This window comes from Saccopteryx bilineata, chromosome 6 (assembly GCF_036850765.1).
Source record: "Saccopteryx bilineata isolate mSacBil1 chromosome 6, mSacBil1_pri_phased_curated, whole genome shotgun sequence".
Lineage (NCBI taxonomy): Eukaryota > Metazoa > Chordata > Mammalia > Chiroptera > Emballonuridae > Saccopteryx > Saccopteryx bilineata.
Genome location: NC_089495.1, coordinates 81,652,989 through 81,678,396, shown reverse-complemented (window position 1 = coordinate 81,678,396; position 25,408 = coordinate 81,652,989). Strand labels below are relative to the sequence as shown.

Here is a 25,408-nt window from a genome sequence, read left to right as displayed (position 1 = left end):
CTGTGGAGAAAAAGGAACCCTCATTCACTGTTGGTGGGACTGTAAAGTAGTACAACCATTATGGAAGAAAGTATGGTGGTTCCTCAAAAAACTGAAAATAGAACTACCTTATGACCCAGTAATCCCTCTACTGGGTATATACCCCCAAAACTCAGAAACATTGATACGTAAAGGCACATGTAGCCCCATGATCATTGCAGCACTGTTCACAGGGTCCAAGACATGGAAACAACCAAAAAGCCCTTCAATAGAAGACAGGATAAAGAAGATGTGGCACATATACTCTATGGAATACTGCTCAGCCATAAGAAATGATGACATCGGATCATTTACAACAAAAGGGTGGATCTTGATAACATTATATGGAGTGAAATAAGTAAATCAGAAAAAACCAAGAACTACATGATTCCATACATTGGTGGGACATAAAAACGAGACTAAGAGACATGGACAAGAGTGTGATGGTTACCGGGGGTTGGGGGGTTGGGGGGGCATGGGAGGGAAGGAAGGAGAGGGGGGAGGGAGGGAGAGGGGCACAAAGAGAACTAGATAGAGGGTGACGGAGGACAATGTGACTTTGAGTGATGGGTATGCAACAAAATCGAATGACAAGATAACTTGGACATGTTTTTTTTGAATATATGTACCCTGATTTATTGATGTCACCACATTAACATTACTAAAAATTTATCTATAAAAAAAAAGAATTAATGATTCTTTATCTAAATGTTCCAAGTTCAAATTTCAGTGTGCTTAAATTTCTCCTCATTGGACCCATGCTGATAGATCCAGCTACCTACAGACTAATTTTTCTGTTCAGTTTTGCTGTTTTAAAGATTCTCTATATTTATTTTTAATTTTCAATTTTTTTTTTTTTTTTTTGCTTATCTCTATTCCATAGAAAATAATCTTGGCAAAGTCACCTCTGACCTTCATGTTGTTAAATTCACAATTCAATTATTGTGCATCGTTCTATTTGGTACAGCTGATCACTCATTCTTCTGTCATAGTTTATTCCTTGAAATAACAGGGCATCAAGCTCCCTAGGTTTTTTAGTATGTTTAAATAGTTTCTTTATTTCAGTCTCAGGCCTTTTTCTTATTTTTATTTATTTTATTTTTATATATTTTTAGTGAGAGAGAGAGGAAGGAACAGACAGGGACAGACATATAGGAAGGGAAAGAAATGAGAAGCATCAACTCATAGTTGCAGCACTTAAGTTGTTTGCTGATTGCTTTCTTATAGGTGCCTTGACTGGGGGGCTCCAGCTGAGCCAGTGACCCTTTTTGCTCAAGTGAGGGACCTTGGGTTCAAACCAGGGACCACGGGGTCATGTTTCTGATCCAAAATTCAAGCCAGCGTCCCTGCACTCAAGCTGGTGAGCTCGCATTCAAGCCAGCAACCTCAGGGTTTTGAACCTGGGTCCTCAGCATCCCAGGCCAATGCTCTATCCACTGCATTACCACCTGGTCAGGTTTCTTCTTTTTATTTCTAGCCTTGTAGTGTTTGAATGCTCAGAACATCATTCTTAATTTTCTTCTTCTACTTATCTATATTCACTTCTTTGGTGATATGATCTCATCTCGTATCTTTAAATTATATGTAAATCTGCCCAATCAGTGGTGGCTCAGTGGGAAAAATATTTACCTTGGATGCTGGGGTCCCAGGTTCAAAATGCCAAGGTTGCCTACTAGAGCACTGGCACCAGTTTGATTATGAAATCATCGACATTATCTTGTGTTTGCTGGATTGAGCCCAGAGGTTACTGGCTTGAGCCCAAAGGTTTGAAGCCAAGGTTGCTGGCTGGAGCAAGGGATCACTGGCTTGGTTTGAGCCCCCTGGTCAAGACATATATGAGAAGCAATCAATGAACAACTAAAGTGACACAAATACAAGTTGTTGCTTCTCATCTCTCTTCCTCTCTCTCTCTCTTTCTCTCTGGTTAAAATATACATATTTAATGTTAGCAGCATTCTAATTTAAAACTCCTACCCATACCTCCACAACTCCTGAATGACGCAATTAATGACTACTCAACACCTCCACTTAGAGGCCTCAGAGAAATCTGAAAAGTCAGGGCTCCACAGCATTTTGTCAATGGGGCTCAAGTCAAAAAATGTAGAATCTCCTTGATTCTTCTCTTGCACTCATTCCCTCATTTAGCCAGCTATTTTTTAAAATTATACCCAGAACAGATTTATTACCATCTTCAATTCTACATCACCCTCATGTGACATCTTAAAAAATCTCTCACGGGTTTATTCTTGTCACCAGCTAACTTGTTGCCATTTTCTACTCTTGTTTCCTTCCATGATAATGCCAGCACAGCAACCAGGGTATACATTTAATTGTACACATTAGGTCAGAATCTCCTAAGCTTAAAACCCTGCAATTGCTTCCATTATACTCCAAGAAAAATGCCAAAGTTCTTACAATGGTTTAAGATGTTTACTATACACTTAATGATTTGTATCCTCACCTACTGCGAGTTCTAACAACTCACCATTTAGATCACTCTTGCTTTAGCCCCGTGGGCCACCTTATTGATCCTAAAAGAATAAGTAAAAATACTTTATAAAGACAGCAGTGTGGGCCCTGGCAGGTTGGCTCAGTGGTGGAGCGTCAGCCTGGTGTGCAGGAGTCCCAGGTTCAATTCCCGACCAGGGCACACAGGAGAAGTGCCCATCTGCTTCTCCACCCTTCCCCCTCTCCTTCCTCTCTGTCTCTCTCTTCCCCTCCCGCAGCCAAGGCTCCATAGGAGCAAAGTTGGCCTGGGCTCTGAGGATGGCTCCATGGCCTCTGCCTCAGGCGCTAGAATGGCTCTGGTTGCAACAGAGCAACACCCCAGATGGGCAGAGCATCGCCCCCTGGCAGGCATGCCGGGTGGATCCCGGTCAGGCACATGCGGGAGTCTGTCTTACTGCCTCCCCGTTTTCAACTTCAGAAAAATACTAAAAAAAAAAAAAAAAAAAAAAAAAAAGGCAGTGTGGCCAATGGATGCAGGAATATATATATTTTATCTATATCCCCCAAAATTACTTATCAAAATAAAAGAATAATCTATTAGATCAATGAAAATTTCCTCTACTCAGTCTTTAGCTTTGAGATTTGCCTAAAGCTTAAGAGTATCCTTAAATCTAAGGATCCTGTATAAAGCACCAGATTTAATCTTTGCACATTCCACTTACTAAAATGTAATAGTGGCTTCAAGAGTTAATTCAAATTTCACTAAATCTTAACTCTAAATCACTGAAAAAGGTATAATGTACACATACTTTATACATACTTAATGTACTTTATTATAAATATTCCACAAGTTTTCTTAGTCTTCTTACAAATTATTCTATGCTAAATTTTATCATTCTTAGGGAAAGTAGGTATGAATAAAAAGTAAAATTCTCTTTACTGTTTAATTAAGAAGACTTATTTTTCTTGCATGTGTGACCTCTTGGTAAATGCTATGTTTATTATTTAATATCTACAAAATGTTTATGAACTATTCTGACATTTAAATTCAGTTTTCTTTTCTTCATGAAATGGAATTTGTTTTCTGATTTATTATCCTAACAATGTAAATGAAGCAATTTTGTTCTACCCAACTTATTTTTAAATACACCATTGACAGGTGTTAAAGCACTTTTGATAAATTTGTATTTTATAAATGTATCTAATAGAGCAGAGATGATAAATTATATTCTAGTCAAGTTTGCATCCTATTATCCATTAAATAAAACAACAAAATATATTTAATAAGGTCTCAATCATGCTCTGATTCCTCATTATAACAACATTGCTTCTAGTATCCACTGTTAGTTCTATAATAACACACTACTATAGAGCTTTCTCTCACATTCTAGACAATCAGATATGAACAAATAGTTAAAATAAATGAAGCTAAAAGTCTTAAGAACTAGCATAAACTATTCATTTGTTAATTCAGCAACTACTTATTGAATATTGACTCTGCTAAGAACTTTGTAAAAAGACCATATAGTTATGAGGAAACAGATAAAAACAAACTACATCTATATACATACACACACAATAGTAGGCTGAAGTACAGTCTAAGAACAGCCTTGGTAGGCCTAAGAACAGGACACATTTAAGATGAGATACATTTAATAAGAAATATTCGGTCATGTTGTGATTAAGGTGAACACCTTCTAGGTAGTAGAGGACCAGAAAAGGAGAGTGGTGGAGCAGTTCAACCCAGGAAGTGAAGAAGTTATCAGCGACATTGTTTAGAATTGCAACAGTGTAATAAAAATAAGAGCAGACTGACTTTTGGTTGGTTTTTTCATTGTCTTTACTACACCTTCTTCTTCATTGCTTGCCCCTGAGAAAATTGTTTCCACCACTCCCACTTGGCATGCTTCTGTTTCCAGTCTCCAGAATCAGCTGTTAAAAATGTACTAAAGAAACAAAACAGAGTTTCTCAAGAAACAGAAAAAAAAAATTAGTATGCCTGTAGAATCCTGAGAGATGATAAAAAATGAGATCAGAGTAGTCATGGGACTTTGAAGTAGGACCTTGAAGGACAAGGATATTAGATTTTGTTCTAAGTATATACATCCTAAGTTTGAGATAAATTGATTCATACCGGTTGCTAAATGGAAATTATTTCAGTAGTTAAGCATAAATGTTAGAATGAGAGCTAGTTCAAAGGTGCAGGAGAAAGATGGTGGTGGCTTATTTTAGGTTGTGTCTGTAAAGATGATTAATGAAAAGATTTGGAATATCGTTTGGAGTACAGTCAAAAGAACTTCCAAAATTATGAATGTTAAAAGCAATGCAAAATAGAGAATTAAAAATTATACTATGATTTAAGCCTGAGCAACTAGATAGTTGGTAATGATATTTACTAAAATGAGGGAACAAAGTCTATGACTTTGAATTCTTCAATTTGGATATACGAAGTTTTAAATTGCTGTTGAATATCCAGTTGGAGATGCCATGTAGCTGAGTATTGGAATCTCTCTTTCAAGAAAAGTTTGAGATTAGAGGAATCAATTCAGAATTTGTAATTGTCTACCATATAGTATTTAAAAACATGAAAATAAGTGTTGGTCTCTGCAGAAAAAAAAATAGTGTTCTGGGCATTGCAACATTAGAGAGTAGAAATAGTTATCAATGACAGTTGAGCAAGAGTGGACAGATCAATTATGTCAAATTCTGCTGAGAAGCCAAGCAAGATTTAAAGTAAGTGAGAAGAGAAAAAATGACAGCATGGAGGATTTGGCTGACATTTATTAGTTCAAAGGACTAATTTTAGTGGGTTGAGACAGAATGATGAGTAAATATATTGAATAACTATGAACAAAAATTATATATTTTGTTGGAAAAGAGAACAGATGATTGGTGCAGTTTGTACAAAGGAATTCAATGAATTTTGTCTTACTGTGCCTAAAGCAACACATTTTTTGTAAGTCTATTGGAATAATCCAATATGAAGAAAATTGATGATATAAATACAAGAAAGATCATTTCAGTAGAGAAATTTTACTGTCAAGACAGGTGTGATACAAAGCACAAGCAGTGAGATTAGTCTGTCTTTGATAAAAGCAGACACTTGTATATTGTAACAAAAATAAAGACTTTGAGATTAGGTTCCAATTTATCTTCTGCTCTCTTTAACTGACCACAGAGGGTAATGTGTGTACACATACATGAATTTATATGTGTGCATATCTTTGTTTTTACATTGATGACTTGTTGACTTAAAACGTTGAAACAAAAAGTTGTGTTTTTTAATGTTGTAACCTAAAATGTGAACATGTGAACATTATTGTGGATTAAGTTATCATGCATCTAAATAATATTTCAGATAATTTTGTAAGATTTTCAAAGCATATGTTGTCTTTAAATTTATGTTTTAAAGATAGTGTTTAAGGGTTTCTTTAGAGAAGAGTAAAGTTTTCCTACAACTTTAAAAAAATTTTTACAGTCTAGTTCTGTGGAGAAGACTATCTTTTTTATGATGTCCTGGTATTATCATTGATTAATCAGGCAGCAAACAAACTGGGGAAAAGACAGAGCAAAAAGGAAAATAAAAAAGTAATAAAGACTGGTAATAGATTATGTTAATGTTTGATTAATTCCTTTCCCCTTATTCATTTATAAGAGTTAATATTTTTCCTGTTGTAAGGATAAGATGCATAATGTACTATACAGTGAATGTTTATGTTGGCAAACTTGGAGAAATGCTAGATTTTTCAGGAAGCAGTTTACCTTTGCTTGCTTTGCGAAGGCAAAACCAAACAAAATGTAAATTACTCAGGAGTATAATCTTTCCTGTATACCTTGCACTGTGATTTATGAATTTTCTTTTATATTGATTTTTTTTGTCACTTTGCTTGCTTTTTGTTAAGTTTTTTAGTTGTGGCTACAATATTATAAACAGCAGTGTCTTTATATCACTGATATGTAATCAATCGTTATGTTTCCAGTGGAGTAAAAGATTGATGTCCTCTCTTTTCACACGTTGCTATTAGGACCATAAAGAATCTTTTAGAATAAATTTATTACATTTTTTGCGTGAAAAGAATTAATCCTTGTAAATGGAGGTAGCATTGTTTTCCCTAAATTAAATGCATTTTATTTTTATTTAGATTATACCATATTCCTCCAAACCTATGCAATATTTCATTATACACTGTAAACTTATTTCACATTTTGCTACAGAAAATAAAAGTAAATGTTTATACACAAACTACTATATATTTATCTTTATTTTTTATTGCTTTTATAAAGGTGATATTGGTTAATAAAATTATATAGGTCTCAGGAGCAAAATTCTATAATACATTATCTGTATATTGCATTGCATGGTTATCACCACCAGTCAAGTCTCCTTCCATGACCATTTACCCCCCAACCATCTTCTACCTCTCCCCATCCCCCTTTCCCGCTGAATATCATCATACTCTTGTCTGTGTATACCAGGTTTTATTCCCCTTAATCCCTTCACCTTTTCACAGAGCTATAAATATTATATATACTCTGAAGAGTAATAGGTACACATGTTGGAAAGTTGTTACAAATTTTTGTCTCTGTTGTATCAGAAAACATAAACAATACTAGTTCCAAACACATAGCAAAGTTTATCTGTACATCTCCAACCTTTTAAATAATTTCTGAGTCCCATAAATACCAATTTTTTGAAAGACTTTTGGCTTAATTATATAAAAAAAATTGTATTCCCTTGATTATTTAAAGCAGCATTTTTTTTTTACTTCTAAACCAATCATAAGGAAAGTACACACCAAATATTTTATATTTATGTGTACTTTTAAACTACTTAACAGCCCTGGCTGGTTGGCTCAGTGGTAGAGTGTCTACTGATGTGTGGATGTCCTGGGTTTGATTTCTGGTCAGGGCACACAGGAAATGTGGCTATCTACTTCTCACCTCTCCCCTTCTCACATCACTTTCTCTCTCTCTTCTCCTCCCCTCCTGCAGCCATGGCTTGATTAGAACGAGTTGGCCCCAGGCACTGGGGATGGCTCTATGGCCTCCACCTCAGTTGCTAAAAAATGGCTCTGGTTGACACAGAGCAAGTGCCCCAGATGGGCAAAGCATGGCCCCCCTAGTAGGCTTACCAAGTGGATACCAGTAGAAGTGTATGGGGGAGTCTGTCTCTGACTCCACTCCTCTCACTAAATTAAAAAAAAAGTACATAATAAAGAAGCAAATAAATAAATAAATATATACCTATGACATATTTATATTATAAAACCATGGGAAACAGTAGTAACAAAATGGTAAAGAATGTTGTTTAGTGCAAAGGTGCATGTTCTTTTGTTAAATCTTTGAAAGTAGAAATATAGAAAAAGGAGAATATCAAATTGAGTAGCCTCATTGTAATGTATATACAGGCATAACTTATTTTACTGAACTTATTTTTTACTGTAATATATATATTACATATATATATATATATATATATATATATATAGTATTTTTCTGAAATGAGGGCGAGGCAGACAGACTCCCACTTCCACCCAACCGTGATCCACCCAGTATGCCCACCAGGGGGTGATGATTAGCCACACTGGGGCATTGCTCTGCTGTAATTGGAGCCATTCTAAGTGAAGGTCATGGAGCCAACTTCAGCACCCGGGTCAACTTTGCTCCAATGGAGCCTTGACTGCAGGAGGAAAAGAGAGAGACAGAGAAAGGAGAGGAGGAAGGGTGGAGAAGCAGATGGGCACTTCTCCTGTGTGCCCTGGCCGGGAATCGAACCTGGAACTTCCACATGCCGGGTGAAAAGCTCTACCACTTTTATAAATAATTTTTTTTTTTTACAAATTTACGTTTTGTGGCAACGCTGTGTCAAGCAAGTGCATGAAATTTTATAACAGTTTACTTAAATCATGTCTTGTGTCAAATGTTGGTAATTCTCACAGTATTTCTAAATGTCATTTCATTTCTTATGATGCTCTGTAATCAGTGATCTTTGATGTTAGTTACTACTAAAATTGATTTGGAACACCAAAAACTGTGCCCATATAAGATGGCAAACAATCAAATATTATTATATATATTCTGACTACTCCACTAACTGGCCATTTCCCCATCTTTCTAGTGCTCAGCAAGCCTCCTTATTCCCAGAGAAACAATAATACTGGGATTAGGCTAATTAATAACCATCAAAAGGCCTCTATGTGTTCAAGTGATAAAAAGAGTCACATGTCTCTTTAATTTAAAAACTAGAAATACAGTCATGGTGCACTTTTGACCAGTCACAGGAAAGCAACAAAAGATGATAGAAATGTGAAATCTGCACCAAACAAAAGGAAAACCCTCCCAGTTTCTGTAGGATGATGTGGCAGCATGTGCGCATGCACAGATGATGACGTAACACCGTGTACACAGCGGAGCAGCCCATGGCCATGCTAGTCGAGATGTGGACGGTACAGAGGAAAGTTCAGGGTGGCTCGCTAAATTTGAATCTGTGACCAAAGTGCAACGTGAATATCAGAGGGTTTATAACGAAGTGCCACCACATAGGAATAACATTACTTGATGGGATAAGCAGCTGAAGGAAACCGGCAGTTTGGTAGAGAAACCCTGTTCTGGTAGGCCATCAGTCAGTGACAAGTCTGTAGAGGCTATACAGGATAGCTACCTAAGGAGCCCTAAAAAATCTGTGCGTGAGCCCACATCAAACTGAACTGAATAGGTATGAAACTGGGAGAGTTTTCCTTTTATTTGGTGCAGATGTCACATTTCTATTGTCTTTTGTTGCTTTCCTGTGACTGGTCAAAAGTGCACCATGACTTTACGGACACACTGTAGTTAAGCTTAGTGAAAAAGGCGTACTAATAGCTGATATTGTTTTTTCTTTCTCCAAACAACCAGGTTGTGAATATAAAGAAAGAGTTCTTCCCAGAAATAAAAAGTGCTACTCCAGTGAACATACAATGATAAGAAAGCAAAACAACTTTACTGATGATCTGAAGAAAGTCTAGTGATCTTGATAGAAGTTCAAACCAGCTACAACACTTACAAAAGCAAAAGCCTAACCGAGAGCAATACCCTAACTTTCTTTATTCTATGAAAGCTGAGAGAAATGAGGAGGCTGCAGAAAATAAGTTTGAAGCTAGAGGTTGGTTCATAAGGTTTAATAAAAAAAAGTCTCTGTAACTTAAAAGTGCAAGGTGAAACCGCAAGTATGATGCAGAAGCTACAGGAAGTTATTCAGAAGAATAGGTATATATATGTATATAATTATTAATCACCTGTTCTCTAAAATGAAGTTTCCACTTTTTTTGAAATTCAGTTGAAAATTTCAAACATCTATGTATTTGTAAAAAAAATAGAAATTATTATGCAAAATTCTATTCCTGACTAATTTAAAAGGATGTCATTCACCATTTCATAGATGACATATCTCAATATCATATTTCAATTATCTATTTATTTCATTTAACTTTTTCCTCTGGCCCTTTCCATAGAAAAATCAATTGAATTAATTTTAGTATTAGTTACAATAATTTAATAGAGATAAAATAGCTGCTTCTGAATCTTTTTTGTAGTTTGTTATTTTCTGAAGCTCATTTTGCCTCTACTATCAACTAAAATCCACTTCTGTATCAAAATGTACATCTTCCTTATATTTTCAAACCAAATTATCATAACTTATACTTTATAATAAGATATTTTAGTTTATAAATAATAAGAAATATTACAAGAGATTTTCTCTTGTAAACTTCAGAAATAACTAAACACAGATACACATAATAAGCCTAATAATAATAGACATTAAAATGCAGATTGTGAGAAATAATTGGACTGAAATCTGCCTAAGTCAAGTTGGTCAGTTGCTTTACGAGATAAGACTATGACTCTAATATAAATGTATTCTGTTTTTAACCAATCCTTTAAGATTTTTTTTTATTTTGAAGTATCATTATTTTTACTTTTTTTTTTAACTGGAGAGACTTTTCCATGCATTTGCTGAATAAAAACAGAAACTCAATGCTGTAAAAGTATTTGCAGTTTATTTAGTTTAATTTTATTCTGAAAAGATGTATTCCCTTACCCTCAATCTCACTTTCAGCTTAAATATCTGTGAGTCTTCTTCGTCTTTTTTATTCTTGCCTTGGTCAGGTCTTCGCTATGTTTTGCTTAACACTATTATAAGCTATTCACAACTCATCTTTCAAATATTGTTCTTTTACACACCTAGAACTTATCTTTACCTCCATAGATATTATTTTACAAAAACAGAAGCCAATTTTTTTTCTTGTCTTCTTTAAAAATTACTACATCCTTTTGAAAACAAACCCTTAACCCACTAGAAAAATGCAGACTCTAACTCCTTTAGTTAGTATTTTAAAATACAATGTTCAGTTTGCTATAACAATAAACTATCATATAATTATATAATGTATGGGATAATTAAATATATAAGATAATTACACACTCATACAGTGTATATCCACGAATCACTTAAAGATTGTAAAAGACCTTAATATTAAGCATTGTATTTAAGGACAAAACTTTATTTAATGGTTCCATGATCAAGGCAAACATGTTTTCTGATAACCATAATGGCTTTTCTTAAGAACCTTAATATGTTTAGCAGCTTGGACAGTTTGTGTAAAAAGCATGAAAATCTTAAATTCTACTAAAGCCTTTTTAACTCAGGTTGGACATTGATGTAAATAAGAAGTCAAACATGGTAATAAATACTGGACTCATTTGCCCTAAGTAAAAAAACAAACAAACAACGTTAGTATCAGGTACAGTGTGGAACAAAAGTAGGTTTACAATTGTTTGTACGAAAAAATAACAGTAATTAATAAATAATACAAGAATAAATTCTGTTTCATGTACTTACAACTGTAAACCTACTCTTGTCTCACAGTGTATAAACAGAGTATAATCTCAGCTCTGCAACTTGGTGAAAAGAAGGCTATCATAATTGATTTTCAATTAGTTAATTTGTCAAATAGTAATAATAATATTTAATACAGAGGGATATTATAGAAATTAAATGAGATTAAAAATACATTGCATATGTTTTGTAACTAATAAAATAAATGAGTGTATGTTAGTTTCTATTCTCCTGTTTTTCCTTTTTCAGCTTTTTAAGGAAACTGTTTTCCTTAAAAATGCTGTTTTCAAGACATTTTTATGATCATTCACTTTAGACAGCAAACAGATAAGCAACATAAACTCACAGAAGAAATATCTCTGTGTACGTTCATATCTGGCTAACCCAGATTTGCAGAAAACCTGCATTTTCCACTAGTTCTATGGCTTTTTCAAGACCTCTTTGAATCTGTTTTTCTATCTGTAAAACATAATTAATAATACTTACCTTGCAGCTATATTCTTAAAATTAGAAATATTTTATGGAAAATACTTATAATATTCAATCCAATAATATCAGTTATAGAAATAATAGCTCCACTTATAACTGAAGACATTTTATGGAAAAAATATGTATTTTACTTTTTCCTTCTGCACATTTGTTGCTTGAAAATATATATAAAGTTATATATGTAATAAACCCAACTTGAGAGATTAGGAATGAAGAATAGATATAATGCTATGTTTGTGCTTATTGGAAGTAGTATAACAGTTAACTTAAAAGCCTTTTTAGTTACATTGAAACAAAGTAATATTTTATTTTCTAATGTTAGTAGATATATTTCACTTAGCAAGATAAATCAGCTGAACAAAAAAGAACAAAACCTTCATGTGTAATCTGTAGCCTTTGGGAAAAATAAGCCAGAAAACTGTTTATGTTGTTCTGATGTAATAGTTTAGATGAGATGGACAGGTGAGATATTCTCCCGATTTTGATGACAGAAGAGTGGGGAAGAGTGTTCGAAGGAAAGCCGTATGAAAACATGAAGCCCTTGTTACATTCTCAGCTTCCTCTAGTGTGTAAATTATTTATGAGGATATTTGAGCACTGGTTTAACTCCTATCTCTGCACATTTCAACAGAGACCAATTTTCACAGCAACCTATTTTCAGATAATGGCTGTCTACCTATTTTGGCTACTAGTTAACATTGGCCATTTCTATCTTGAGAGAGAGAGAGAGATTCCCCAAGTTCTGAGTATATCTGGTACCGGAACCTAGAGTGGAAGATACTGAAAAATCCAGTGCTTGGCTTAAAAATTTGTTCCTCGTTTAGTTACTTAAATACATGTTTCCTTTCCTTTTGTAAAATAAGCTCATATATTTTGTTTAGTCCGGCCTCTCAGAAGTTCTTTCTCTCTTTTTCTTCTTTCCTTTGTTCATGTCAGGAGCCAAATGAAACACAATTATTACTTTCATTATAAGCTTCCTTTGTTTTCCTAATAATTGTACAGTGGTGCTTTATTTAATTTTCATAGTTCCAAAAATATGAGTATATCTCTCACTTCTTCAATTGTTATTAATATGTCATACTTTCCTGTCATGTTTTCCTAATGTTTTATTTCCCTGTCTTTTTTCTTAGTAATATAAGAATTAGTAAAAGTGTTGATGGTAGTTTGGACCCAAATCAAGGATCAGATGAATGTTACAAACCCTCCAAACCCTCCATATGTCATGTATGCACACAATTTTATTGATATATATCATTTCGGAGGTAAGAGCCACCTTCAACCTTAGTTTTTGGCTAGCCTGAAAAGCCAAAGCTCTTAGGTTAACAGTGCTGTACATAGACAATTTAGTAACATTAAAAGTTATTTTAAAGGCATGAGACTTGGAATCAGGGAAAAATAGTTACTCTTCTTATAAACAAAGTGAACTTGGTGTTCTTATTAATTCATCTGTGACCTGTATCAATGTAATAAAGTGGTTGTTTCCCTTGGTGTCCAAATTAAACTCAGTCCCAATTTTAAGATTACATAATTACAGTTGCTTAAATGTTGTCACTTCATAACTCTGTACCATTCAGTAATATGTCTTGTCTAAATATCTTATCTATATATCTATTAAAAATGCAATAACAGGCCCTGGCCAGTTGGCTCAGTGGTAGAGCGTCGGCCTGGCATGCAGAAGTCCCGGGTTCGATTCCCGGCCAGGGCACACAGGAGAAGCGCCCATCTGCTTCTCCACCCCTCCCCCTTTCCTTCCTCTCTGTCTCTCTCTTCCCCTCTCGCAGCCAAGGCTCCATTGGAGCAAAGATGGCCCGGGCGCTGGGGATGGCTCCTTGGCCTCTGCCCCAGGAGCTAGAGTGGCTCTGGTCACGACAGAGCGACGCCCCGGAGGGGCAGAGCATCGCCCCCTGGTGGGCGTGCCAGGTGGATCCCGGTCGGGCACATGCGGGAGTCTGTCTGACTGTCTATCCCTGTTTCCAGCTTCAGAAAAATACAAAAAAAAAAAAATGCAATAACAATATATTCCCATCAGAGATCAATTATAGCATTGTATCTTAGAATGAATAGGTGGAGAAATAGATAGATAGATACAGAGATAGATAGATAGATAGATAGATAGATAGATAGATAGATGATAGATAGATAGATAGATGATAGATACAGAGATAGATACAGAGATAGATACAGAGATAGAAATAGATCAACTGTCAAACAATGCAGCAGGACATTAATAACTGCAATGCTTTAAAAACCTTCTAGATACTGTATTAAGTTTAGGTACTTCACATACATTATGTAATTTGGTCCCCACAAAACTTTGATGTGATAATCCAGTTTCATTTATAAGTGAAAAAATGGAATATCAGAGCAATTAAGTTAATAGTCTCATGTCATATGAATATGAAGGAATAAGTGACAGAAATGGGATTCAGACCCATGACTCATCACCCATCAATTTTCCATCATCAAATTTACTTTTAAAAGAGTATTTGATTAAAACCAAAAACAAAGATGTGAATATATATAGTAATAAATGTTCTTTAATAAATGAACAAGTATAAGAAACTGGTAATGGAGAGTCATAAAACTTAGTTTGGAAATGGCTGGACCTTGTACTTTTGTGTGTATGTGTGTGTGTGTGCGTGTCTATACCATGTATACATATTTATTGAACATTACTATTTTCCCAAGTGCTTTACAGATATAATTTTTATAATTTTTTTTAAATTATTTTATTTTATTTATTCATTTTTAGAGAGGAGAGAGAGACAGAGAGACAGAGAGAGAGGAGAGAGAGACAGAGAGAGAGAAGGGGGGAGGAGCTGGAAGCATCAACTCCCATATGTGCCTTGACCAGGCAAGCCCAGGGTTTCGAACCGGCGGCCTCAGCATTCCAGGTCGACGCTTTATCCACTGCGCCACCACAGGTCAGGCCAATTTTTATAATTTTTAAAGTTATTTTTATTACCTTTTAATCTTTGGATGTTACTTTTAATATAAGATTTTTCTATACATTGTAGCTATTAAAACAGCATCACAGTTACCTGTGGTGGAAGCAATGGCAGTCTAATAAAGGCAAGAAGCATACTCAGGTCATTGCATCTCCTCTGCGTGTCATACTTGACCCACATCATTAATGCATGGAAGATGGTTTCTTCATCAGGAACATTTACATCATCACTGGCCAGGAGTTTATGGAGCTCCTCTGCTGGAAGCAGTAAAAACTCTTGATTTCTTATAACTTCCATTATGTTTTCCTGCAGGAAGAAAACATCTTGGCATAAATTTGGTCTCACTTTTATTTAGCTAGTAAAGCATTTCTGAAAGAAATGAGAAAAGTAGTCAATAACCTTTGTTCTCATTATAACATAATCCTTGAGGCTTAATCCTTCAGAAACTAGAAGCTGTTAAAATGAAAGCATTGTAATTGTAATTGAAGTGTAAATGTAACCAAGACTGCAGATTTTGTAATAACTGGGGGATTATAATGTTGAGCTTTGTTATGCAGACAGAATGTACTAAGTGATTAAATGTTTAAGTTTCAAGTGGACTGCTCTGTAATATTTGGTGAATATAAAAAGAGTAGAATTTCAATTTTTTTCAAGCTTGATTACATATACAGGAATCAGAAAGTGGGAATAAAACTACAGAGAAAATTAACACATAAAATACATTTCTGTATATTTAGAAGGAAAAAACCAGGACAGATAGTCCATAGAAGCACAAAATCTCCTATGTTCCACCCCTGATTTGCCTTTTATACTTTCCTTTTCTCTTTATAGTTTGTCTGGCTTATTTCAGATACCCATTAATTTTCTTCCATATTGCTACCATAACCTTCCAATTACTGTGCTTGACTCTATTCTTAGCTTCTCAATGGTATCTTCCATAATAATGCTAAAATAGTATTTCTAACACGTAAATTATCTCATGACATTCCTCTAAAAATGTGGTGTGGTTTGGATTAATTTGGTCGCCCCTTGTGCTTGGCTCACATCTCTTAGTTAAGCACACAGGTTCTTTATGATCTCACCTCTTTCTAATTCTATGACTTCATTTCCATCCTTATTTGCATCCCAGTCACTAAAATTACTCTTCTTTCCCTTAGCTATGCTGTTTGACATGTCCTTCTTCACTCAGTCTGTTGCTTAAAATTATCTTATCCACCTTGTTTCCTTAGTTCCAGTCATTTTTTAAGACTCAATTAGAAAGCTACCTGTTATCTATGGACATCTCGAGTGGATCTGGCTGCCTCATCTACTACACGTGGGCACAATGTATGGTAGTTACATCCCCGAGACAGCAGTTACTCAACTGCAGCTTCATCTTTGGTGTACTTAGGGACTTATCAGAGACTTTAAGCTCCTTGAGACAAAAACCTTGCAACATAACAGGTTGAACACTACCTATTTCTTGAATAGGTGTATTTATGATTTTTGTAGAGAAAAATAAAATTTTGGAAATAGTTCAGAACAGTGCAAGGTTTTTCAAATACATTTTAAAAACTACTTGCCAGAAAAGCTATCTTACATTTTAGCAGGCAGGGCTTTGAGACTGAGATACGGTTAGAGAAAACAGAGATCTGACCGGCTCCTCTGGCTCCCTTTCCCCCACCCCACGCCCTCATGTCTCCTGAGACATCTCTAAGGTAGGTATAACGAAGGATTTTTAGTTTTAAAGCCACATTCGTGGTAGAAATTTTAATAGGGTGCTACTTTGAAATAAAATGTGAAATAAAATCAGACTAGATCTCTTCCAAAACAGTCATTGTGAATATGCTAATGAAAGGTTCAGATGGAGCTCATTAACATATAGGTTAGAGCAGATTCAAGCCTTTCTGAAGAGAGATTTGACCCATGTCATGAGTGTATCCCTGGAATTGAATCTCAGGCTTGACGTGCCTTCAGCTTTCAAAAAAGGATGTCAACTTCTCATTTCTTTCAGGTCATATGTCATATTTATTTATATTTTATTGACATCAGAGAATAGTTGATTTCCTGGGTATTGTTTTGTCTCCTGTGTTTCCTCTGTGACTAATAGACTGCTGTGTAAATTATAGATGCCTCATATCTCTTACTAAATAAACCAAGTAAGTGTTCTGAAATTTAGTGCTACCATATTTTTTTTCTAAAGAGCTAAAGTAAGGTAAAGATGTTTTTGAAGAGTCTTTGAAATAATTTTTGTCCATCTGTTTCTTCAGTTATATAAAAATCTATGCTTCCAATAAATTACACACAGAGTTGTATGACTAGGGCCATCAATACATAGCGAAGGGTACTATAAAAACGTAGCTCTGTGACACTCTTAGAGATGTCTGTCATAAAGATACTGTTCAAGGCATATTTCATTATACTTTACAGCATCGTTTTTTATTATTACCCTTGAGAGAGATTTCTTTCAGGTTTTAGTAGCAGGGATAATTGCGCTTCTCCTGAGTAAATTGGTTTGCTTTTATCATGGGAATTGTAAATTATGAAATTGATCAGATTTCTTCTTTTATTGGGCCTCTAGAAAACTTAAGAGTCCAACTGAAATATATCTGATGGGAAAGGCTATATAGCCCTATATTGTTTGATTTCTTTTACAGAGAGCTCCCATAATAATTTTTATAATAGCACTATAGCAGATTTTTATTTTTTGTAATTCTTATATCTAATTTAGAGTATATTTTTATAATTTTGTATCTCTGTGAGTCGTATCAAATTTGGGGGGAAAAAGAAGTAATGTTGTTTATAAAAATGTTGTTTGTAAAAACTGCTATAATAAACTGGACATTAGGAGCTAGTATATATTACTGGATCTCATGCTTATCCATATATTATGTTGTTCATCCCTTTTATCATTTTTTTATTTTTTGAGGTTCTGGAGTTCTCTTAGGTCTTTTTATTTTTTTCCATCAAGTCTCATTTTAATGATAACATGCTGAATATATATATATATATATATATATATATATATATATGCAACCTAGCTTCTGAAAATTGTTTTAGTTTCATGTTTAATTCACTAAGGAAGAAAAATATCAACACACACTACTTTCCATGTCTGGAGCACCATTGCTACCTCCATGTTTACTGAGAACAACTAGTGAGGCATTGAGGCATTGAGATTCTCTGGTCTGTTTACCTGTTGTACAATTTTTTTTTAATTTTAAGTTTATTCAATTATTAATTCTACATAGATTTATTGAACTCCAATATATGGTCCCACATAATTATAGTGAGGAGGAAAAAATGGATTTATAATTTTACCAAATATGAAACACCTATAAAATGTGCAGTGTCAAGAACATGACTGTCATCAATTCTGTAAAAGCAAGTTTTTCTACTGGATCTAGAATTTTAGTTAGGTGTGTAAATTAGAACATAGAAAGTAGAAGGATATGTAATCTGACCAGGGGAAACCATTTAAATAAATAAAAAAAGAATGGATAATTTAGTATAAAGTGCTATATTTGATATGTCTACTTTACTGAGAATGAGCAAACCAATATTGTGGGAAATAACACTTAAAGGGAATTTTAGACCATGTAATGGAATAAATCTATTCTCAATCTTTCACAGTCTCTCACTTAAATGGTAAAATAGTGCAAATACATCTTTTACATACAGATTAAAATATTTATTATAAAGAAAGGTTTTGGTACCAAATTTAATTTGCCACCACATAAGGAACAGTGATTTTTATTCATAACATAAACACTAAATTCTATTATCTATTTTTGCCATTTTATATTTTAAAATAATTTGTCTAACTAAAAAACCTTATAGCTTTGTTTTATTTTAAATAGACAAAATTTTCTTGTTACTTATCTTCTGAATTTGACATAAACATGTTTTCTAATATTCATTTACTCTGTCCTTTAATTCTATTATTGTCATCCCTACTCTTGTTGGCAATATATCAATACATAGCAATTCATATGACATTTGATTAAAATTTCATTTTCTACATCATTTTAAAAGTACTTTAACAATCATTAGTAACATCAGGTCAGTAGAAGTAAATCCCTTCAATTCTCATGTTTTAGTTATTAAGTTTAAAATATGGATATTAAACTTTAGTAAAATATTTTATTAATGTACAAATAACTAACATAAACTTTAATGTTGTTTGCTTCATTAACAACTAACACCAAAGCAACACATTATATGTTATGATGAATAACTCAAAGCAACCTCTCTGCTATGAAAGTCTACTGATTTAAAACTATTGGCTCGGCCCTGGCCGGTTGGCTCAGCGGTAAAGCGTCAGCCTGGCGTGCAGGGGACCTGGGTTCGATTCTGGCCAAGGCAAATAGGAGAAGAGCCCGTTTGCTTCTCCACCCCCACCCCCTCCTTCCTCTCTGTCTCTCTCTTCCCCTCCCGCAGCCAGGGCTCCATTGGAGCAAAGATGGCCCGGACGCTGGGGATGGCTCTTTGGCCTCTGCCCCAGGCACTGGAGTGGCTCTGGTTGCGGTAGAGCGACGCCCCAGAGGAGCAGAGCATCGCCCCCTGGTGGGCAGAGCTTCGCCCCTGGTGGGCGTGCCGGGTGGATCCCGGGTCGGGTGCATGCGGGAGTCTGTCTGTCTCTCCCGGTTTCCAGCTTCAGAAAAATACAAAAAACAAACAAACAAAAAAAAATAAAATAAAACTATTGGCTCACCACCTTGCATATTGTGATCAGTGGTCAGTTAGAGGAACCTCTCCAATCACTGCTGTAGCAATATTGTGGTAAGGCTAATCTTTTGTCAACCACTACAGAATCTTTAGTTTCATTTGAAATCAACAGAGACCTGGAATTTATTTGTCTCTTTTAAAAGGTTATTAGAAAGATTAATTCTTAAGAGGCTTATACTGTCATAAAAAGAAAAAATTGAAAAATCAGTCAGAGAATTAGCCATATACTCTGGGTAAGGCTTATTATATAAGTAGGAAACATAAAGTTTCAGCCTAAAGTGATATAATTATTAATTACGAAGAATCCTTTGCAAGCAAATTTTTTAGAATTTCTGATATATCCATACTGTTGTCAGAAGCAAGACTGGAACTTCTAAAGCAATGGTTTTTTTTGTTTTGTTTTGTTTTGAGAGAGAGAGAGAGAGAGGCAGGGAGAGAGAGACAGAGACAGGAACATCGAGCTGTTCTATATGTGCCCTGACCAGAAATCAAACTGGCATTGTCTGTTTTTCTGGACAAAGCTCTTACTAAGCCAGCTATCCAGCCAAGGCTTAATTTTTTATTTATTTATCAATTTTCTTAAGAGTGACAGAGGGAAGAAAGGAGAGAAGAGAGGGGGAAGGGAAGCATTAATTTGCTGTTCTACTCAGTTATGCATTTATCGGTATTTCTCATTTGTGCCCTGACTGGGGATTGAACATGTAACCTTCTCCTTTCTGAACAATGGTCTGACTGAGCAAACTGGCCACTATCAATGTCTTTTTTGTTACATCATGTACTAGTTTGAATAGTGGATCCCAAAACTTCATCTCCACTCAGAACCTCAGACTAGGGCCTTATTTGGAAATAGGATTATTGCAGTTGTATTTAGTTAAGATAAAGCCATACTAAATCAGATTGGGCCCTAATCCAATAATCAGTGTGGTTATAAGAGAGAAACTTAGTGACCCAGACATATGTTAGGAGAAGAGCATGAAGACAGAGGAGACACAGAAGACCATGTGAAGATGATGGGATCAGAGATAAAAGGCAACCTGCTGTCAGCCAAAAATGCCAAGGATTGCCAGGAATCCCTGGAAGTTAGAAAGGTAAGGGAGGATACGTCCCTAGAACTATCAGCGACAAACTGGCCCTGCTCACATCTTGATTTCAGACTTTTAGCCTCTAGGACTATCAAAGAATATATTTCTGTTGTTTCAAATTACCCAGTGTTTTGTACTTTGTCATGGCATAAGAAATATAAGAGGAGTTAAAAAAAAAATAGCTATGTTAAAACTGTCACATAACCCTGAAAAAAAGTGGTAATTATTTCTAGTATCTTAAATGACCCACAACTTTCTAGACTTTTATTTTATAGAATGATGCCTTTAAGAAATATTAGGTTTTTGCCCTGGTCGGTTGGCTCAGCGGTAGAGCGTTGGCCTGGCGTGCGGGGGACCTGGGTTCGATTCCCGGCCAGGGCACATAGGAGAAGCGCCCATTTGCTTCTCCACCCCCCCCCTTCCTCTCTGCCTCTCTCTTCCCCTCCCGCAGCCAAGGCTCCATTGGAGCAAAGATGGCCCGGGCGCTGGGGATGGCTCCTTGGCCTCTGCCCCAGGCGCTAAAGTGGCTCTGGTTGCGGCAGAGCGATGCCTCGGAGGGGCAGAGCATCGCCCCCTGGTGGGCGTGCCGGGTGGATCCCAGTTGGGCACATGTGGGAGTCTGTCTGACTGTCTCTCCCCGTTTCCAGCTTCAGAAAAATACAAAAAAAAAAAAAAAAAAAAAGAAAGAAATATTAGGTTTTCCATGACCCAAAAGAGATTCAGAGACATGGAAAGTTGTCTACCCTCAGGATCAACTTCTCTTTTATATTTTTTTCTGCTATCCATAAAATTTAGACTTTCTAAAAAAGCAGGGTGGAGAGAGGCCCCTCTCCCAGTTATTAAGTGTTTCTTTTCATAGTTACCTTCAAGTTGCTGCACTAACATATTACTGTCAAGACTCTAACATTTCAGGTTAAAACCAATTTTCCTGAGCTTTTGATTATTTGCTTGCCTGAATTTTTAATCCCTGGTTCAAAATTTCTGTCTAAACTCTTGAACACTACATTCGAGTTCAAAGGGAATAGAGACTTAATAAGAGATAGTCATGCCTTGTTATTTTACATAAGAGAATGCTGAATCTCAAAGGAGCTCAAACATACTCAAACTGCTAATCAGGGTAAGTCTGGGAATAGAAATGCAGTCTCTTGTCCTGTTTCACTAACTGAATTATCTATCCTTTGGTTAATTTCCTCTCCTGGTTCCCTGCCCATCAGTTTTGGACTTGCATCTTACTTTGATGTCTTCTACATATATGGCCCCTGATTTTTGAGTGCTCACCTGGACCTATTTTCACCTTTTTCTTGGTATATCTGGGTTTGATAATGTGGCTTCATGATTATGGAAAGTCAATAGATTATAACTGACTAGGAAAGTTGTCCAGTGTTTAGATCTCAATCCTGCCACCTACTGGCTATGTGAATAGGAAGTTAGTTTCCTTGTCTGTGAATGGGAATAAAAATAGTATCTACTTTAAAGCACTGTTGTGAGGATTCAGTGTAAAGATTAACTTAAATAGATTGTTCTTAAAGAAGTATCTGACATAGAGCAAGTGTTCGATAGGCATTGGTCATTATTATTTTGCACTGAGCTTACCCTTCACTTCAACCTCCTATTGCTGGCTCTATTGTATTGTCTATATTCACATTTCTTTATCTTCCTTCTTTATTTTTATTGATTTTATTATGAAACAAAGTTTTATTGAGTACTGTTTTTCTATGCCTTGTATGATTTTAATACTAGAAATACAGAGACAAAAGAAAGGTTCTGGTCCTTAATAAAATCACCTCCTAATCAGAACTATATGATGTTATAAGAAAAATATATATATATTTTATGACAAGAAAGAAAAAATAGAGGATTTAATGGAGGCTAAGGTATGAGAGTGCAAGTGGAATCAAGGAAGCCAAGGAGAAGTTTGAGTTAGGAGACAGACAGCTTTTCTCTCTGGAATAAAAATTCTTTAAAAAATTTTTTTCTTTCATTAATTTTTAGAGAGGAGAGAGAGAGAGAGAGAAGGGGGAGGGAGGAGCAGGAAGCATCAACTCCCATATGTGCCTTGACCAGGCAAGCTCAGGGTTTTGAACCAGTGGCCTCAGCATTTCCAGGTCGACGCTTTATCCACTGTGCCACCACAGGTCAGACTGGAATAAAAATTCTTAAGACAAAGAAATGTTTCTCATAAAAACATAGATTTGAAGAGTACTAAGAAGTTGATATCATCTGATTCAATTTTCATTATCGAGCTGGGTCATAAAATGAGAATTTCTGCAACCTTACATAATCTCAAATTGGAAACGATCTTTGAAGTCACTTTAGTTAATATGTATTTCATATAGTTTTTCTGTGTAATGCTCAGGAAGTGATTATTTTCTGTGATGGGAAACCTAGTACCCTATAAGATAGCTTTGTCAGAAAACAGTTCATTTTGAAGTAAAATCTCTCCTCTTGTAATTTTCTTACATTAATTTCAGGGAAAATATATTTATATTCTATTTATTAGCTTTCCAAATATTAAAAATAAATGTTTTCTCCCTTATGTCATGTCTTTTAAAGGATATGTATCATTATTTAACCTTACTAAAGGATCTTAATCTTGAAAACCAGAAAGAAATGCTAGAGTAGAAGATATAGTCTTTGCTAAATTCTCCCTAAAATTCCTGAATTTTCCTCCCGATTCCTTTAGAAATGAAAACAAAATAAAACATTTTCACCAATTCTATGCTGTTTATTTACATACACATTTTATCTTTTCAAAGTACATTTTCCAAATAAAAGCCAAAAAATAAGTATAGAGCAAACACTGTATAAAAATCTCATTTTATATGTATATATATATAATTAATATTAGTCAGATAATAAAAGAGAAAAAGAAGTGTTCAAAGAGTTGTTAATGTGTATAATACAACAGTGTTTGTCTTGTCAATTTTGTTATCAGTGCTTATAAAAAGCCTATGGAGTATAATTTCTTTAATTATTTAAATTACATATTATTCCTTTTTTAATAATAGTAATATACAGTGAGGACCACATGTGTTTTGATGTATATTCATACACACATATTTTTGAGTATTCCTCTGCTACAGAACACTACTTAATCAAAATCTGCGAGAGTAAAGTGACTAATAATCAGTTTTCTTTATTAATTCTTTACCACCCACTAAGTATGGCTGTTTTGTTGGTAGTAACTCTTTTAAAAAAAAATTAGAGTGTCAATGTTAAAAATAAACATTTTCTAATGATGTAAAACTTATTCACTATCAGAAATAATTTCTGATGGCCATCTTTCAATATTATATACGATGAAAGATAATTTTGTTATTTTAATTTCTTTAAATATAGATCAGTCTGTGACTTTCAGTGTTTTCTGACAAATATACTGCTAAAGAGGTAAAAGGATTTAGAAATTATAGTGGAAATGGTTTTTTAGTAAAAAGGATTGGGAAAATATCTCAATTTTAATACTTTCTAGTCACGATTTCAAAGGCAAAGTCACTTAATTATTCTAAGATATCATCTCACCTTGAAAATGAGGTCTATAACAACACTTAGCCTGTAAACCATTTTCTGACTTGTTTTTAAGCACAATTAAAACTTGAAAAATACATGTTAAGCAAAATCTGTGTAATTATTTTCAGGGTTAACCTTTGCAATAATTTTGTCTGCTTTTGATACCAGAGATGTATCACTCAAAAGTTGAATATTGCAGTACCTACTAATATAAAAGGAAGCATGTAGAAATCATTTATAAACTTCATTTCCAAAAAGAATAGCTTAGTCAGCTAAACAATTCTACTTCTGTTTCTTGAGGTTTTTTGTTTGTTTTGGTTTAACAGAAAAATAATTAACCATTCTCAAACACATTCATTGCATTTTAGTTGAGTAACTGTTGAGTAAACAAGTGTGTTTAGGTTTGCTCACTTGTATTTTGCCTAAATGGTGCATTGGCTCAGGGCAGCACCATGTATGTGTGGTCTGTGAAAGGCTGCAGTGCTTGCCCTCAGGGCGCAGATTGCAAATTGCGAATTACCTTCCTGTTTGAGAGGGGCCATTGTTTGCTGGAGAAGGGGTTTTTTCCCCCAGCCTGTTTTGCTGTAGAGACCAGAAAGAAAAAGAGAGTGATATTTTTACTGGGGGTTGTTGAGGTTGGTAGAGGCTGAGTCCAGAAAAAGATTCTGTGTTGTGGCATCAGAGATTAAGTTGGGGCTTGGGAGACCTACTGAGGTTGGTGTGTGCTGAGAGAGAGGGAAGAGGTCTTCTCTGCCTGCTTCCACATTCGCCATTATGAAACTTTAATAAATGGGATGACCCATCATTTTCTGGCTCCATAGTTCCTTTACAGTCTGCGCGAATCCAATGTGAACCTGCACAGCCACGATGGTGGTCACTGACCTTACAGTAACTCTACACATTCATAAATTATTAGCTCAAATGGTGGTATTGATTTTTATAATTATTAATATTAGACACATTAATTCCTTGTTAGAACCTAAACCTACCTTTCCCCCCACATTTATAAATTGCTCTGTATCACTGTAAAGCAAATACCCACGGCCACCATCACAGCCGCCTGGCCCATGCAGGTTCGCATTTGATTCGGACAGATGGTATTGAAACAGAGCCAAGAACTGGTGGGCCATTAGTCTTAATCCTAGCTTGCACCTGGTAGGCAAGAAATACACACAATGGGAAAGCACTTCCCTTTCCATTCAGGGCTCCCAAAGCCACTGACTTATCCGAGTTTCCTAGAATCAAAGGTTTCTAGCTCACCAGACTTTATTCACCTCTGTTCCCCATCTCCTTTCTTCTCCCTGCACAAACTCTGCACTAACTGGCTTCTCACT

The 25,408-nt window shown here is 35.2% G+C and overlaps 1 protein-coding gene across 1 annotated transcript in view; it reads right to left on the bottom strand.

The window, feature by feature from the left end:
* KLHL1 (kelch like family member 1) overlaps positions 1-25,408 on the bottom strand; it is a 446,827-nt gene that overhangs the window by 145,580 nt on the left and 275,839 nt on the right. Inside the window, exon 5 of the mRNA XM_066235267.1 lies at positions 14,872-15,084. Coding sequence (XP_066091364.1) covers positions 14,872-15,084 — 213 coding nt within the window. The remainder of the gene's footprint in view (positions 1-14,871; positions 15,085-25,408) is intronic.